The 17,826-nt window shown below is 38.9% G+C and overlaps 1 protein-coding gene across 10 annotated transcripts in view; it reads left to right on the top strand.

Annotated features, from left to right (window-relative positions):
• The window catches only part of TRDN (triadin), a 276,609-nt gene extending 260,221 nt beyond the window's left edge, over window positions 1-16,388 (top strand). For 8 of the 10 annotated variants that reach the window (XM_061623737.1, XM_061623734.1, XM_061623739.1 and 5 more), the window contains 2 exons: window positions 10,197-10,235; window positions 10,789-16,388. In XM_061623737.1, coding sequence (XP_061479721.1) covers window positions 10,197-10,235; window positions 10,789-10,934 — 185 coding nt within the window. In that variant the 3' untranslated portion in view covers window positions 10,935-16,388. Of the gene's footprint in view, window positions 1-8,271; window positions 8,391-10,196; window positions 10,236-10,788 lie in introns of those variants that run through there. The other 2 variants (XR_009762235.1, XM_061623742.1) reach the window with 2 other exon arrangements.
• Window positions 16,389-17,826: the final 1,438 nt, after the last annotated feature.

Genomic DNA, 17,826 nt, shown 5'->3' with positions numbered 1-17,826 from the left:
TGGGTCACATCAGGCATTTAACTTCATTCTAGCTTTCCAATAAGTGCAATTATTTGAAACAAAATTCCTGAATTTTGCTGCTGAGGTTGATTGTGGATTGCAAGTAGCTACAACTGAAAATGAAAGCCAACAGAAGCAAAATCATACACCTACCAAAAGGAAGAAGCATGTAATTGAATATGACAATGACTAAATTGCCTTAAAGACATGAGTCTTCATTCCCCATTATCCTGCAATGTATTCTGTCTTTGTCTATAATTTGGTGTGTAAGATCCTTAGAGTACTGGATTAGAAAACTGCAGAGGTTTGACCCACTTTGGTTCCAATGCCTAGGCTCAGGGCACTGCAAAGGTAAGACATATAAACTATAACAATTGATCTGATGGACAACATTTTAATGATGCAATTCACATCCAGCACAAGCCAGAGATTAAATGCCCATTGATTTAAATGGATGCGGACTGCGTTTACCAAGAGGAAATGGGTGCATCTGTATTTATCTTTTTACAATTGGCAGACTAGTACAGAATATAATCCTCTACTAGCTCCAAGATTAATTAGTTAATTACTTTTGCATATAGCTGTTGTAATAACGATTAGCCCTCGTTATTATTTTATTGTTTCCCTGTCTGCCCCAAACGTAGGTGATCTATTCAACACAGCAACTATAAAGTAAAGGGCATTAACATTCTTCAAAAACTGGGTGTATGTATACACTACAAGACTAGGAATAATGTTTCCAATCCCAAACAGGGATTGGGATTAAAATTAGAGTAAGACCCCAGAAAAATAGTACAGCTGTGCAATTATCTGAGGAAAATCTTTCTGTGGAGAGTGTGGTAGTCTTGTTTCTTGCTGGACTCCTAAATTTTTTTATTGCAGCTGAGCATTGTAGTTGTTTCCTGACCATATAAAAAAGAAAGCAGTTGCCACGTTCTCAATTGTGGAATCCCTTTAATTATTGTCAGTTGACGTGCTGGATGACAAGAATGACAGCTCTCTTTACAATTAGTGAAACAGAAGGAAGACACCTGCCTCTCTCTCTCCCTCCCTCCCTTTTCTTTCTCTTACATGGCATCATGAACAAAGGCCTTAAAAAGGCCATTAACAAACCAGTTATGTGGTGGCAATACATTGATGACATCTTGATGGTCAACAAATGGTAAAGAGAGCTTAGAACAATTTAAAAACTACATCAACTTAGCCACAGTGACACATGCATTGGTGACATCGAGGCTTGATTACTGTAAGACACTCTACATGGGGCGATTCGGAAACTGCAGTTGGTCCAAAATGCAGCAGCCAGTATGTTAATGGGAGCACGGTGCAGGGAGCATATCACCCCTGTGCTTTATTGACTCCACTGGCTCCCAATTTGTTTCCAAGCCCAATTCAAAGTGCTGGTTTTGACCTTTAAAGCCCTAAACGGCCTTGGACCAGTGTACATAAGGGACCGTTTACGTTCATTTGTCCCTACCCTGGATTTAAGATCACCTGCCTCTGGTCTCCTCTGTGTGCCTGGAATGAAAGAAGTTAGATTGACAGGCACGCAGGAGAGCGCCTTTTCAGTTGTGGCTCCAAGACTTTGGAATTCCCTGTCCCAAGAAGCCTGCTATGCTCCCTCTCTGATGGTTTTCCGGAAACTTGTAAAAACGATTTTGTTCCAGAGAGCCTTTGGTTGGGACTGACGGGTCAGCCTGACACTGTTTTTTATCTTTTAATTTTATCTTTTAAGTTCTTTTATTCTCACTCTCTTATATGTGAATGCACATATATACATGTATGTCTGTGTGTATGTGTATGCATAATTCATTTTATGCATTTTAATTGTATTTTATGCATTTTAATTTACTGTAATGTTTGTGTTTTTATTATGTATTTTATTATTTATGTGTGCTGTAGCCGCCCTGAGTGCCCTATTGTAGGATAGGAGAGCGGGATAGAAATCTTTTAAATAATAAAACAACAACAACAACAACAACAACAACAATAATAATAATAATAATTGTTCCAGTTTACCCATAAATAGATTCACATATGATAGAGGCATGCGAGTCCCCATAGCTGTGCCTTGTAGTTGCAGGTAGTGTTCTCCATTGAATGTAAAGTTGTTGCATGTCAGGACTAGCGTAGCTAAAGTTGTGAGAACCTCTGTTGGAGGATTGTTCATATTCCTGGTGTTAAGGAACTCATTTAAAGCCTGAATCCCATCATTATGTGGTATATTGGTGTAAAGAGATGTGACATCTAAAGTAGCTAGTATAGTATTGTTGTGGAATTGATACTGCTTGTTTAAAGACTCAGTTTTAAGTAAGAAGTCATTGGTGTCTGATATATGATAGGTTTTGCACCATGTTTTGTAAATTTAAGCCAATGTACAAAGAAATCCTTTCAGTAACTGTGTTGTTACCAGAGACAATTGGGCAACTGGGATTGTTGGCTTTGAGGATTTTCGGCAGCATGTACAACCTTCCAGGGGTGGGATTTGGATTAACAAGGAGATCAGCAGTCTCCTCTTTAAAAAGTTTCCTACTTGTCACATTTTGTAGAGTTGTAATGATATGAGTATTGAGATCTGTCGTGATGTCTTTGTCAAGAAGTCTGTATGTTGTTTCATCCTTTAGTTGTCTTTGACCTTCTGCTGTGTAGTCTTCAGTGTTAAGTACCACGACAGCACCACCATTATCTGCAGGCTTGATGACAAAATCCCTTCTCCTCTGAACTATTGAACTACATAATCATCTAATATATATATCAAAGTTTGATTTTTTCTATTAAATTTTATAAAATTGTATTTATAATTTATAAGTCACAATATTTCAGTCCTTTTGGAAATTAACATAAAATAATTAGGGGAGATAGGTTTAAAGAGGGGTGTGGGATTTTATGTTAGCTAGGTCAAAAAAGCTTGAGAAATACTGAGCTAGAGGAAAGCAATGCTCATAGGGAAAGTTTTTCCTGACGGATAACATGCTTTGTGAACCATTCTATTAGTCTGCTCCCTTTTTTTTAACACAACATTTGAGTGCCCAAATTGAGTGTCATTCGATGATGACAATGTGGGTGCACACATGCTTATGCTATATAGCCATGCACACACACATGCACTTCACACCATGCACTTCAGTACAAATAAGCATCGTCATCCCCCCTCTGGCAGCAGCACTCAGGGGCTTACTTATATAACTTAGAAGAGAAAGCCAAAGCCAAACAAATTTATGTAGTCTTTCAAAGATGAAAATGAAAAACATTGCATTGCATTAACATCATGAGAAAACTACGCTTTGTTCCGCAATTTAATTTGATCCTGGATAATGACCAAAATGATTACTTAACCTAAACATTATTTAAGGAATAGAAGAATTAGAGAGACTAAAAAACAAAAATAATATTGTTAATGGCCATTTCTGAGAATTAACAAAAGAAATAGAAAATTAGAGGGAAGTTAATGGATGTTAATGGCAGTCGTTATCACCTAGACAGCCGTTAAGAATGCATCAACTTAGAGGAAACACAATTACAAAGATAATTACGTAAAATTAGGAGGGGAAATCAGGAAAAAACTGTGCCAATGACAGCCACGGCCCGCCACAAGAAATCAGTGCCAGTCCAAAAAGATGGTGGACTGTCAGACTGAATCGAAATCTGGTATTAAATCCAAATTTTACAGATTTCTCCCTCATCCCTAGTTGTTGTAAGGATACAGTGGGGAGAGGAGAGCCATACATGCCACATTGAGCCCCTTGGGAAAAGGCTGGGGCCAAAACATAATAAGCAAACAAAACAGTATCTCAAGAATTAATAGAAACAGCAAGTGTCCAGTATCCAACATATGCTAAGAATAGCTTTAGAGGTGTTTGGCCTTCCAGACTGATATCTTGCTACCTCCTGCTCTCTGCCTGTAGCACAGGTTTAGGGAACCTTTGGCCCTTCAGATGTTGCTGAACTACAACTCCCGTCAGCCCCAGTAAGCATGGCCAGGCTTCCCACATCTGTTGTACCACATTGTGTAGTCTAAATGGCATTTATTTATATTTTTATCTCACCCTTTGTTGATGATGCACATGATCATTTCAGTCCAAAACATTTATTAAAGAACATATTAACTTTTATCCAGAAAATCCACCCAAATCCCAATGAAAGTCAAGTTTCACAACTGCAGCACTAGGAATGCTACTTACAAAAGCCACTGCAAAAAAAAAAGTGTGTGTATGGTCCTATAAAATGTGTGAGGTCTTGTGAGATGAGAAGTATGTTCCACATTAGTCGAGCACTTCAGTTATGCTTTCCTCCAGTTGTGTGCCAGATAGTGGTGCAGGAGCCTAGAAGTCATGGTTCATATAACACTTGACTGGGACCAGAGATATCAAGCTGAATTCAAATCTCTTGGCTGACTTGGCGACTTTCAGGAGACACACAGGAAAAGGCAGAATGCTTTGCCTATCTAGGAGCCTGCTTCACCTATCTATACTGAGTCTGTTGGATGATCTAGCCAACATGGTGCCCTCTAGAAGTTGCTACAACTCTTATTATGGTGGCCAGGACTGGTGGGAGTTGTCATGCAGCAACATCTGGAGGGCTCCATCTTGGTTGCCCCTGTTCTAGCCCAATACTGTCTGATCCAACTTTTTAAAAAGCATTGTATTATTAATTAACAAACACTATATAAAGAAGAACATAAAAAAGCAGAGAACAGAGGGGTTCAAGTCCTTAGAGGCTTATACAACCACACTTAGCAATAGTCTTAAGGTCTGTGTTAATATTTGTTTCTCTTCCCTATTCTGAGATTGCTCAGCAACACTTCTGTACAGTTTGTGTCTGCAGGGAACAGATAGGGAGTTATTGTTCAAGACTGATGGCCAAGACTGTACATAATCTAGCTTTTCTTCCACAGTCTCAGGCTTTGAGGACTTTCCCACCCTGATGCCAGAGCCTTTTACATGGAGAGACCTAGGGCCTTCTGCATACAAACCATGTGTTGTTCCATAGAATTGTGGATGGGAATCTCTGCACTAATTATGATAGACTGTGTTTCTGAACACTCCTGGAACAAACTTGATTGCAGAAGTCTCACTTTCTCACCTCCTGAAGGTTGCTTTGTTGTTGGTTAATCCATCTACTGAAAAACAGGTTGATCAGGGGAATGGCTCCCAGGTATCCTCTGCCACCAAATTCCTATCCATGATTCTTTGGTTTATGTGGGAGTTAAGATCGATGAAGTGAGAAGGCAAACAGCTCTACCACAAATGACATTTGTTTTCAGCTGAAGCTGATGAGATGTGACATAGATCATTATCTTTAAAATCCTTTTCGGCAACACAGGAGTCATTGTGCATTCAGCTACAATTCCAGGGCGCTTCCAAACTGGGCTTAATATTGTAAACAGGTCATTGAAATATCACAAATGGGATTCTGGCAATAGAGTATTGTTGTTTGTTAAAACATTGGATATTCCCCAGTAAGAGTAAATCAAGATTAAATTGACGGGAAAAACAAGGGCTGGCATTTTGATGAGAATAACATCATGTGGACACTGCAAAAAACTTGCCTGCATGAGGAGGACTGATGCCATATTCTAGAAACACTCCCAGTCTGTTTTGCGCATAAAATATCCTTTACAATATTTTTGTGTGTGATTAACACTCCACTATCAAAATGTAGCCTTGAGTTATTTGCTAGGTAGATAATAACAAATGAAGTACCTTTTATCTAACTAGGCAAACTAATTTTATGTGAACTAAAATGGCTTTTAAGAAAAACCCAATGTGTTTGAAAGTGCATAAATCAACTAAAACACAGGAAGTGTTCATCACAGGAGTGAAGCACCCTGATGGAAACTTTGGTAATTCTTTTATTCTTCTTCCCAATTCTGTGCTAATTAGCACAACTGCTCTTCCACCTTCCCTGACAACTCCACCCTATGTGGAGAGAACAATAGAAGATATGTCAAAGTAGAGATATCTGAGGCAGCAGTCAAGGAAGCAGTTGACCAGGAGAAGCTGTTCCTGGTCCCTGCAGGGAAACTTGAAGAACTTTTAGAGCTGTGTACAGATGCCCTCTTGAAAATCTTTACCCTGGTTGCGGGCAGAGAAATTGGGGGGGGGGCATTTCACCAAATTTCTCCAGGGAGAGGAGAACATCTCCAGCAGTTCCTTGGGAGCGGGGTTCACCATCAGCAGTAACAGTAGCACTGCTTCTTTCTTTTTTCCTGTAGTTTTGTTTTAGGTCAATTGGGTTTGGGTGTATGTGGTTTTTTTCCTGCTGCTGCATGCAGGTGGTGGCAGCAGGAACTGCATTGGCTGCCTGGCCACTATTTTGCAGAGCTGGGAAAAGTTACTTTTTTGAGCTACAACTCCCATCAGCCCAATCCAGTGGCCATGCTGGCTGGGGCTGATGGGAGTTGTAGTTCAAAAAAGTAACTTTTCCAAGCTCTGCTATTTTGTATCCTCCACCATGCCCTGGACCTGCATCATTCCAGGTCATGGGGAGGTGGGGGTGGCAGCTACTACAACTACTGAGAGAGGGGGGGTATACCAAATTCCCACCCTTATCTTTTTGGCACTGAGACACACTGGTGGAAAGTACTGTAGCCAGCACAATGCAAGTGCATGGCTGCTGCATGGATAATTGTTCTAATATGAGTAGGAACATAGGATTTAGACATTACATTGACTAAATAATTGTGTACATTAGAGTCTGCCCAGAATGGATCCAGAAGTTGCTTTATGAAGAAACAGATTTTATCACCATCACTGCCCTGTATTTTCCCCATGTTGTCACCTTTGCTTGTCAAATCTTCAACATCCATATTTTGTTTCTGGGCTACCAGTCCTGACTTCAGGGCTTGTTTGTTTGCCTAGGATGGTGACCACCTTCTGTTCCTCTTCTTTCTCAGGGGCTCCCATTCCCTGGACAGCTCAGGTTCCCCCCCCCAGCTTTTCCCATAACAAGTCTTCCTGCTGCATTGGTCTCCATCATACACCATTTGAAGAGCTCAAAGAAAGAACACTTGTTGGTGCACATATTCCTGCTGCCAAGTCTGGGGTTCTTTATAGCCTAGACATAAGTCAGAGACCTTGGGAGTTTTTTTCTTTTTCTCCCCCCCCCCCGTTATCACTACAGGTTCTGTGAAGTGGTTTTATTTCATTAGAAAATGACTTAATACAAATAATAATCTTTGACCTGTCAATACAAAAGAATAATGGTTTTGTTTTCTCACATTGTCTCTTAATAAAAATCTGTATTGCCATTTTTGCCAAAGTACTTTGTTTTAATGGAAGATGTCTGCTGGGTGACCTGCTCCTGATACTCAAGCATAACTCATTACAAATTTTCCCCATGCTGGAATTAAACTGAGATGCCTCTAATTAGCAAAAATAACAGTTTTTATATGCAAGTCAAGGTTCATGACTTTTTTTTACAATCTTTAAACTACTTTGAAAAAGACCAACATTGAGTTCCCATAAGAGAGCAAGCATTTAATTGGTTTAGCAAAGGCTCAGGACTGCTTATCATAGGTTTTGCACTCAAGAACAGATTCCTTATCCTTACCTGGCGTCCTTTTGTGAGTAGGGGAAAGGGGCAATTATATATTTGTGTTTTTAATAATTAATAGCGAGAGTGCGTCTCTTTTGGAAGGCTCACATGACCCTCCACACACACTGAAAGAACATGAGGAGCACTGTGGGGCTGCACAGGCTAGCCCCATCACCAGGTCACTCATACTGTGCGGAGGAACCCTACATGTGTACATCAGTACACATGGGGAGACTTTTCCTATGCCATCCAAATATGTAGAAAACTATTTCCACCATCAGCATGGGCATAGTACATGTAAACAGTGTGTGCGTGTGGGAGTAAGCCTATGTGTCCCCCCTCATTCATTATTTCATCAAGGGGAGGAGATGGTTATGTGAAACTCCCTTGTGTGTACTGCACTTGTGCCAAGGAAACATATGCATGGCGCAGGGAATTCAGAAAAAAATATAACATTCTTCATGTTATCCAACTGGGTTTGTTGATAGCTATAAACAAGAGTGGATCAGATAGGACAAGTATAACACAATCTGTTGCATTTGCAAGATGTATATAGGTAATGGCTTTACACTTTTAGCTGTGGGCACCAGGGACTCTATCTAGCTTTGTTGGTTTAGTAAGTGATGAAAAATCCAAATAATTATCATGCAAAAAAGAATCAGCTGATGAGAAGAGAGTTTCTTATGAATACATTGTTTTGGGTTGGGCTTCTCAAATATTGTCTTCCTTTTAAAGGCTTGGCATATATTTTCAGACACATATCAGCCCAGTCTTGTCTTCTGGACCCAGAACTAGGAACTAAATGTAAGTCCCTGGACCAGTGCAGCAACCCATACTGATTCCTGTGCTCCCCTACCATTGACACAGTACTACAGGGGGATATAAAGGCATTCGAGACAAGATCCAAATATGATGAAATGAAGCTAAAAACATTAAAAGAGTTCAAAAATCCAAATATTAAATAGTATCAGACAGTTCTACCAGTTAGAAACTATCAAATGTCTAACAGACTAAACAAGTTCCACCACCATCCTCAAATCATGTGGCATCAAACACTTGTGAATTCCCCAAGTATGGAGCAACCACTTAAAATGTTCTGCTCCATATCTCTGCAGATCATACTTCATGAGAGTGGGGATACATATACCAGCACCCCATCCAGTATTTTAAAACAGAGTGGACTAGGGGTGTGGTAGGAATCCACTGAAAATGGACTATGAAGAAAATTTTCTTCCATCCACCCGTTCCACCTCTGTCACAACAAAATTATTGCTATGAATGCGTTTCTTCTCAATTTGCTACAATAAAGTTTTTTTTAGATGCACATGTTATACACATTGTACAGTGTTTACATATTTATTGATGAATAATTGCTGCTCAGCCTCATTGCATAGAAGATGGAGTGGTGCAGGGGGGTGAAAGAAAATGGAAGTGACCCTGTGTCAGCAGAATTGCACTGATGCTACTTTAGTTCAATCCTAAATCTTTGTTTAATTTTTGTTTTGTTTTAAAAGTGTCCTTTCCCTACTCCCAGCCAAATCTCTACTCAGTTTAAAAACCAATGGAACACATCCATTATTATTGTTCTTTTTCACATGGCAGGAAAACAGCGATACAAAAGGATTTAAAGTTGTCAAACATCTAATCATGTTTACTATAAACATTCAAAACATAAATTAGCTTGAGTTTTGTTTCAACAGACACACACGCATTACCATTTTCTGTATAACATACGCATTTATGAATTAAACTGTTGCAATTTCAAAAAAAGCCATCTCTGTATGGTAGGATGCAATCCTGCCTGGTTAAGCTAGTGAAGCAGGCTGCACTTACCTGGGAGTGAGAATCATTGAACTGAATTGGACTTAGTTCCAAATAAATATGGTTAGAATTGCAGCTGCAGATGACTTTGCACTGGGCCATTAGCCATTTCATTAACTTTGTCTTTAAGATGCCACAAGACTGTTTGGGGGGGGTGTGGTATAAAAGACAGGCTACCCAGCTGGAAATTAACTTTTGAAGGGAACACATAGGGGAAGTAAATTGATTAAATATATGTTGATGGCTGAGATATGCACATCTATTGTGCAATATAATATGCATAAAAATACTTTTTGCATCAGCAGATGATGAAATGGAAGAAAGGCTTGTGAAAAATAAACCAATTGCAGCAGAATGGAAAATACCAGATGGAAGAGTGAATGCATGAATGTCAGAATGGAATGAGTCATTTTTGTACATCCTCAGAGTAGAGCTAAGTTCTTGAGGCCTTTACAGTGTTATAACCTGTACATCAGGAATGTGGAACCTGTTGCCATCCAGAAATTGCTGAATTACGACTTGCATCAGCGTCAGCCAGCATGGTCAATGATCAGGGTTGATGGGAGTTGTAGTTCAGCAACATCTGAAGGGCCACAGGTTTGCCACCATGCTGTATAGCTTATATAGTCAGCACTTGAAACCACGCTCGGAAGCAAACTGATAATCAATGCAAATGGGCAACTGTTATAATTCTATTGCAATATCTTGATTCCATGTCAATACAGTTTTCATATTCTATTTTGTCCCTTCTTCCATCACTGAACTAGAAAGACAAACAGTGTTTTACTTTTCTTTTTACTAAGCAGCCTTGTATTAACTACAATTCTTTTTTTTCCTAGAGGGATATACTGAAATAAATGCAACTAGGAAAGAGAAATGTGAGTTGCTGTATATTATTTCTTTTAATAAAAAAAGCAAGATGTATGATGCGCAATTTTAGATTAGTTTGAAAGATCATGCCATTTCCAAGTCATAACATTAGATTTGCCATGTAGAAGTGAACAAGTACACTGCAGGGGTTGGGGGGGATGAATAGGGAATAAGAATTCACCTGAGTATGCTGTGTGATGATACCAGGCCAAGTTGAAGAGAGCTAAACCTGACCATATTATAGATGCATATGGGAGCAATCTGAGCATAATACATATTAGGGGTGGGGAATCTGTGACCCTCCAGATGTTGTTGAAGTCCAGCTCCGAATAGCCCCAGCCAGCACAGCCAATGGTAAGGAATAATGGGAATTGTAATCCAGCAACGCCTGGAGGGCCACAAGTTCCTCACCCCTGATATATATGGAAAGTCAGTATATACGTAAAATGGGAATGACATCTACACTTTGACTTGGTTTGTTTGACATTAATGCCACTGTAGTGCAGCAGTGACTAAAGCTAAGTGTTTGTGACCACTCCCTTTTATTTCTTTCCTCCCCAGCTGCTGTCCGCTACTATCAGTGTGTCTTTGTAAATGGCTACAATGGGTATACATCCCAACACCCTGTTACTCCAATTCAAGACTACAAAGGGAAAGCCGGACAGCCAAAGGCTTCTGGGCAAAAGACCAAGACACTGAAACAATAGAGTCACACAACTTGCGACATTATGAACATTTTGCACTTTATGCTCTCTATAGAGGGCTACATGAAGTCCATTGGCACCATTGATCATAGAAATGTGATCCAATAGATCACATGCACTTGGAAAGATTGTCTGCTCATCGCCAGAGCAGCAGAGGCAAAATGAAGGGAGATGTAACAGCATTTGAGAGAGCATCCAAGTACTCCTTTCCTGAAGAAAACCATGGTGCTGAAATAGTACTTGACAAAAAGTAAATGTGTGTGTGTGTGTTCTTCTTATGCTGTTTCTGCTTTGTGTTTTTCAAGCCTTGTTGGAACAAAAAGCATTTTCCATATAATCAATTTAACCACAAATGCCCCACTCAAAGTACTTAGGCACAGGAAGAGTAACATGTGACAATATTTACAGTCTATGTTAGTGTTCAGTTCAATCATGGATCGATGCCAAAGTTCTTTACTGAGTCATAAGCCTGTTTCAGAAACTTTTATTTTCCTTAAAGAATTCTTGTCCTTAAAGAATTCACTATACAACGAGGTGATCTACTTGGAGGCAAGCAAATAAAAACCTGTTGTATACTTGCCTTCAAGTATCTGTAAAGGTAAAAGACATTATTTCCCAGGGTTGTGTTTTTTTTTAAAAAAATGGAATTGATGCTGGACTGACAAAGATGAACTAAATGAAGGATAAAAGGTTTAGAGAGTTTTAGACATGGATTCAGTGTTTTAAATCCATATGCATTATCCTCAAATTATTTATTCCAAGTCATATTCAGTATTAGCATGAAATGTACCATAGCTTGGAAAAGTTACTTTTTTGAACTACAACTCCCTTCAGCCCCAGCCAGCATGGCCACTGGATTGGGCTGATGGGAGTTGTAGTTCAAAAAAGTAACTTTTCCAAGCTCTGAAATGTACATGTGGGAAGAACCAGTTAACCATTTGGCACTGGAGAGATCCAATAAAAAGCCACATTTGTCTTATTAAAACAAACTACATATTTAGCTTTATATTTTCATTTAGTGCAATAGTGCCATAATTAGACAAAGTAAATAATGGTCAATTTTGCTATATGAAAAATATTTTCCCCAAAAAACAAATGAGTTTGCATTTCCTCAAGCACTACACTCTTAAGTATTTTTAGTTTGGATACTTGAAGTAAGCATATAACTCCTAAACCATACTTTATTCTGTGAAAGAATGAATTGATTTCTTAGCAACAAAATGAAACACATAATATTGATCTCTAGATGATCTAGAATATTGGTCTGAATATCATTATTCCAACTGTCTGTCAAAATAAGCCTGGCTTTGTAAATAATAATGTGTCTGGCAAAGTAGTTGTTCCTTATTATATTAATGCATTTTGTCTGTGTTGTTATATACTTGTAGTTACAATGTCATAACCTCATTAATTATTGTAGAATCAGCTTAACACATGTAAACTTTATTGTGTACAGATTATATTTCCAGGAGTAGAACAACATTACCATGAAACTGGTATTTATTTTTATGGGAAGGCACAAGTTTTCAGGGTAACTGTGCCCAGTGCTTTTTTTAAAAAAATGAGATGCCAGTACTCATACCTCGATAAAAGTGCCATGGGTGCCAGCACAAAATGGTTGCCATGGGCAGCAAAAAAAAGAGGTGATGGTAATCTATACCAATGAGCATCATTACAAAAAAGCACTGACTGTGCCCTAGGAGACTCTGCCAGTTCACAACAGTATTTGGATGACTATTTTTTCACTTCTACGTCAAGCTAGAAGTGACTGGAATTCATTACAATCCAATTACTGCCATCTGTGGAAGGGGTGAAGTCCCCTGCGTGTTGGACTGGTACCTAGCAACACAATTCTACATGTGGTTTCTCAAAAGTAAGTCCAGCTGAATTCAGTGGGGCTTACTTCTAGGACATTGGGTATAGGATAGCAGCCCAAGTTGCAAAAGGCAGCCAAAATCACAAAAGACATCCTTTATGACAGAAATTTAACTACATGGTAGATTGTCCTAGTGAGGAGAGCAGCTCTGTGGAATTACAGCCTTACAGTGCTGCTTCCTTTGCTGTAGACTTTTCCATGGATAAGTATAATGAGTAAGGATAAGAACTTTAACCAACAAAGTTATTTTTTAAGAAAACATATTCAATGCCTTTACAGTGCAGTTACGAAAGGTACTTTTGATATCTCTCAACACAACCTGTATCAATGGATACAGAGGTGATTTACCTTTTTGATATCGCATCATGCTTAGTGGAATAATTTGTACTTTTATATCTCATAACAAACATGAAGACTTTAAACTGTGCCTGATCAAGTGGTGAGATTGCAGAGCTGGTGTCAGATTAATTTGTCACCAGCCCACCCAGATCAGGAATGAACTGTAATAAACAATGACTGCAGAGGTTTCAGAACCCAGTGATAGGATCTGGCCTCTTGTAGATGGATAGCATCTACCTCCAATTTTACACCACACAGAAACCTTAAGGTGCTGTCACTTTTTTCCTTATTCTTTGCCTATTGCTTAATATAGATGAATTAGCTTTCCAAAGGCCTGCCAATTTAGCTTTAAGACAAAGCATTAACGAAGGTTTTCTTGAGAATTGTATTTAAATATTGCTAATTATTGCAAGCTTTATTTAAAACATCTTTTAGCTTTTTAATTTGAGCTTCTTGGAGTATTGACCTTCCCAGTGCTATTTAACTGGAGAAAGTACCGTAGCACATTTGCAGCCATTTCCCTCCTTTTTATCTTCATACCAGGAGGGCTTAGAGAAAATGAATGGCTGGCTTTATTAACAATGTCAATATGGCATATATCAGACATTAGCCATTGATCTCAGAAATATTAATTGCTTTGCTTTGCAGATGACTTGAATGTCACTTCCCTTCATAAATCCAATTAATCTGAAACATTGATATGACATTACTTGAATTGCATGTTTTTATCCAGAGAAATCTAACTCTTACAGATGAGTATATTTGTTGCTACTGATTTTCAAACCAAATGTATGCCATGTCTCCTAATGGCTCTGGTACATTTTATGAGAATTTGGGAAGACATGAAAAAGTAGTTTTGTTTATGTATACTTCTAAAACAAATTTGCTGTCCAAGCTAATAGTGTTGTTCTCACCAAGAATTAAACCTTGACAGTCTTTCTACATGAATCGTGTTCAATGAGCAAATTGTCACAACCACACTCAACATCTTTAGCCAAATTCCTTACTCCTAGACTATGCTTTGGTGTGAGAACAAAGACTACGAGAGGTAATGTCTAAGAACTATTTTTACCAGTCCATGTGAAGGCCTGGTGATAATAGTCAAAATCTTCATCACAAAATATAGGTCCCTGCGTTTTAATATATAGAGATGGTCTGGTTAATTTCTGTCAGGAGGCAGGGATTAGAAGCACAAAGCTTTGTTATGTATCCTGCAGAGTAATCCTAAATGGGGTTAGGAAGGATCAGCAGATACCACATATCAAGTCCAGCTAGCTCACACTGACTAGGATGGAGGAGGGGTGGGGCGGTGGAGAATTTTTCCCTTACCTTTTCACTATACCAGCTGCATATGTTGGTGTAACTGAAGGACTCAAGGATTTGGCCCCTTGTGGGATCCATGGGGCATTGGATCCTGTTTCAAGGTCTACCACCAGCACTATTTTCACCCACCTGGGCACAAGTGAATTGAGCCCCACGTGTTTCTGTTGGGTGGTGGAAGCCAGCAGAGAGGTACCAATGTGCCATACTAATCCCTTCTAGCCATTAACATCAAGGGATTAGGACTGTAAGAGTTTCAAAAAGCAAAAGGAAAGAAGAGGGAGGAAAAAAAAGAAAAAAGTACAATTGGTAACATAGATGCATTCTGTCATGTTGATGAGTAAGCATTAGAACAATCTCTAAGACTGATTTCCCAAGACACCCACTGTGTCCAAGGTGCAGTGAGGACCTCCCAGTTGCTTGAGTAACTACTATTTTACAACTTCTGGGAATGGGAATAGATCAAAGATAAGCAAAGAGAAATACTATGGTAGGAATTTGTCAAAAAAAGGAAGTTTTAGAGACACGCATGTGTTAAGGTGCTGGACTACAACCTGGGAGACCACAGTTCGAATCCCCACACAGCCATGAAGCTCACTGGCCTCTCAGCCTCAGAAGGAGGCAATGGTAAACCCCCTCTGAATACCGCTTACCATGAAAACCCTATTCATAGGGTCGCCATAAGTCGGAATCGACTTGAAGGAGTCCATTTCCATTTTCATGTGTAAATATGGACAGTAGAAATATAGCTAGGAAGATGATTGAAAAGGACACAAGATCTAAGAACAATTAGTGAACAGAAATGTACATACATGTATTTTTAAAATGGGAAGAGAATGAAATCTTTTTTAAGATAAAGGAAGAAAATGTGACTGTAAGAAGGAAAAACAGATAGATCAGCATTGGAAATCTGGGAAAGAAATGCTAAGGAAATATGAGAAGATGCATTGGAAGAGCGAAGGACATGTTCACATTGAGAATAGGTTAGACAAGAAAGTGAAATGTTTGGTCTTGTGTTTTGAGAACAATGGTAAACAGGCAAAAATCAGAATAGGGTATATTTCCTAGAAACCAGAGAAACTGCTATGGAAGGAGACTTAACCAGAGCTTGTTAGTGCTGTTGTGCAGCTTCCACAATGGGTTTACACTAGAGCATACTCTTAGAAAACATAGTACATCACCTAGTGTTAAATAGTGTTGTAGCACTACAGGTTATTGGTTTTCACCAATTCCCTCTACCTCCTGCAGTCCATCACTCCATATCCCATCCCGTCCAAAGGATCCCCACACAATACTTGTGCAAGCAGAAGAACTTTCTGCTAAGGCAAAGCCCTGACTAGATATGCAACCCTTTCTCCAGATATCAGGTCATCATTTCTGTTTGGAAATTCTGTTGAACTTCTTAATAAGGTAAGCTAAATAGACAACAGCACTTTATTCTTCAGCCCTAACAGCCAATTGATGGTTGATTGCAGATGTCTGAATTAGAAAAAAGTTGTCTCCAGCACACACAAAAACACTGTTTTCCCATTCAGTCCATAATTTTATTTCTATGGCTGTTGAGCTGTAAAACATATTTATTTGGTACACACCTTAGCTTACAATTACTAAAATGTTTCCCTTCCAAGAGTTTATTATGCCTACTTTATATTTTTGCTCTTCAAAATAAATTTAATATAGCAGATATTGTCAAGCATCTATTGAATCACCGAAATGTTGTAATTACTTATGTGATCCTTGCAGCATATCTTTCTATTGCAATGCTCATCCGGAGACATACAGTTGGACTTTTCCAAAGAGGCATTAACCAAACAAATGTGCTGTTTGGTTTATGTGAAGCTGCCTGCTGTTACAAAACTTGTCAGTGATTCACATTTTAGAAGACATCACCAATTCTCCTCAATAAAAGGCAAATTATTTCAGCAATGTTTCTGATTTATTTTAGTTAATATGACTTCATGCTATCATAGGCATTTTTATATAATAATATTATTTCAGAATTCAAAATCTACTTTGGAATGCACTCATGTTCCTATGCTTGCATATTCATAGCTAAAACACTTGGTGTAGGGTCATTCTGAGACTGGCATTTGACCAATTTGTCACAACCCTACTCCCTTGGAATATGCAAAACCAAATAACTCCACATTATCTGAAATCAGGTAGAATGTAAAGAAGCAGACTAGCTGAGAGTAAGGAAATGTTAGAAAAGGGAAATCCTAAGGAGGCTTTGGAACACATGTGCCTTCACAGGGTAATAAGGCAAAATGCTTTCAGCTTAATCAGATGACTGGGCTGCCCAATACCTTTACACTCAGATGAGTTGGCCTCTGGCTAGGGATGGGATCCAATGACCAGTGCCAGTTCGAAAGCATTCAGTCAACGTAACAGGCCAGTATCGATTCGAGTTCATTCTTTGTCCACTACCCTCTGGCTTTTACTGATCCATATTAAAATAGATATTTTTAAAGGAAATATCAATAAATGAAAGGAAATATTGATAGCATTATCATTCTTAATATAAATATTTTAGAGGCCTTTTTTAAAAAAGAAAATCCATTTTCAAAAATAGCCACAGAAAATCTCTACATAAAAATTCAATATGCAATGATAGAGAATAAGGGAATTTATGGAAAATTCAGTACCAAATCCAAATTGGGCGGAATTATAGCACATACCTACATGTGACCCACTGATAGTTTGTGTGGACCTATGGTGCTCACAAACCACCACTACCCCACACATCCAGAACACAATGTGTGGTGTGGCACTCACATCTTCATGCACATGTGTAGTTCCCACCAATGCATTCATCCTGATGCCCCTCTATGCTGCATGTAACGGGGTGAGGGCAGGCTACATTGCTGTGTCTCTCCCAGTGCTTGGAAATTTTGTTTGTTTGTTTGATTGATTGATTGATATCTCACCGTCTCTCACAGCAGGAGCCCAGGGCAGCAAACAAACGCACTAAAAATACTTTTTGTTGTTTGTTGTTACGTGCACTAAAAATGTACACTATGTTACGTACACTAAAAAAGCACTTAAAACACTTTTTGTTGTTATGTGCCTTCAAATCGATTACGACTTATGACGACCCTATGAATCAGCGACCTCATTCCATAGTTTTTCATGATCTACACAATCAGAGGCTTTGCTATAATTTATGAAGCACAGGGTCCATTCCATTATCCAATGTATGTTTGCAATATGATCTCTGGTGCCTCTTCCCTTTCTTAATCTAGCTTGGACATCTGGCATTTCTCACTCCATATATGGTAAGAACTACTTTACTTGCATGGGATATTAAGACAATAGTTCGATAATTGCTGCATTCCCTGGGATCCCCTTTCTTTGGAATTG

Source organism: Rhineura floridana, chromosome 4 (genome assembly GCF_030035675.1).
Source record: "Rhineura floridana isolate rRhiFlo1 chromosome 4, rRhiFlo1.hap2, whole genome shotgun sequence".
Lineage (NCBI taxonomy): Eukaryota > Metazoa > Chordata > Lepidosauria > Squamata > Rhineuridae > Rhineura > Rhineura floridana.
This window is presented reverse-complemented; position numbering and strand designations above follow the sequence as displayed.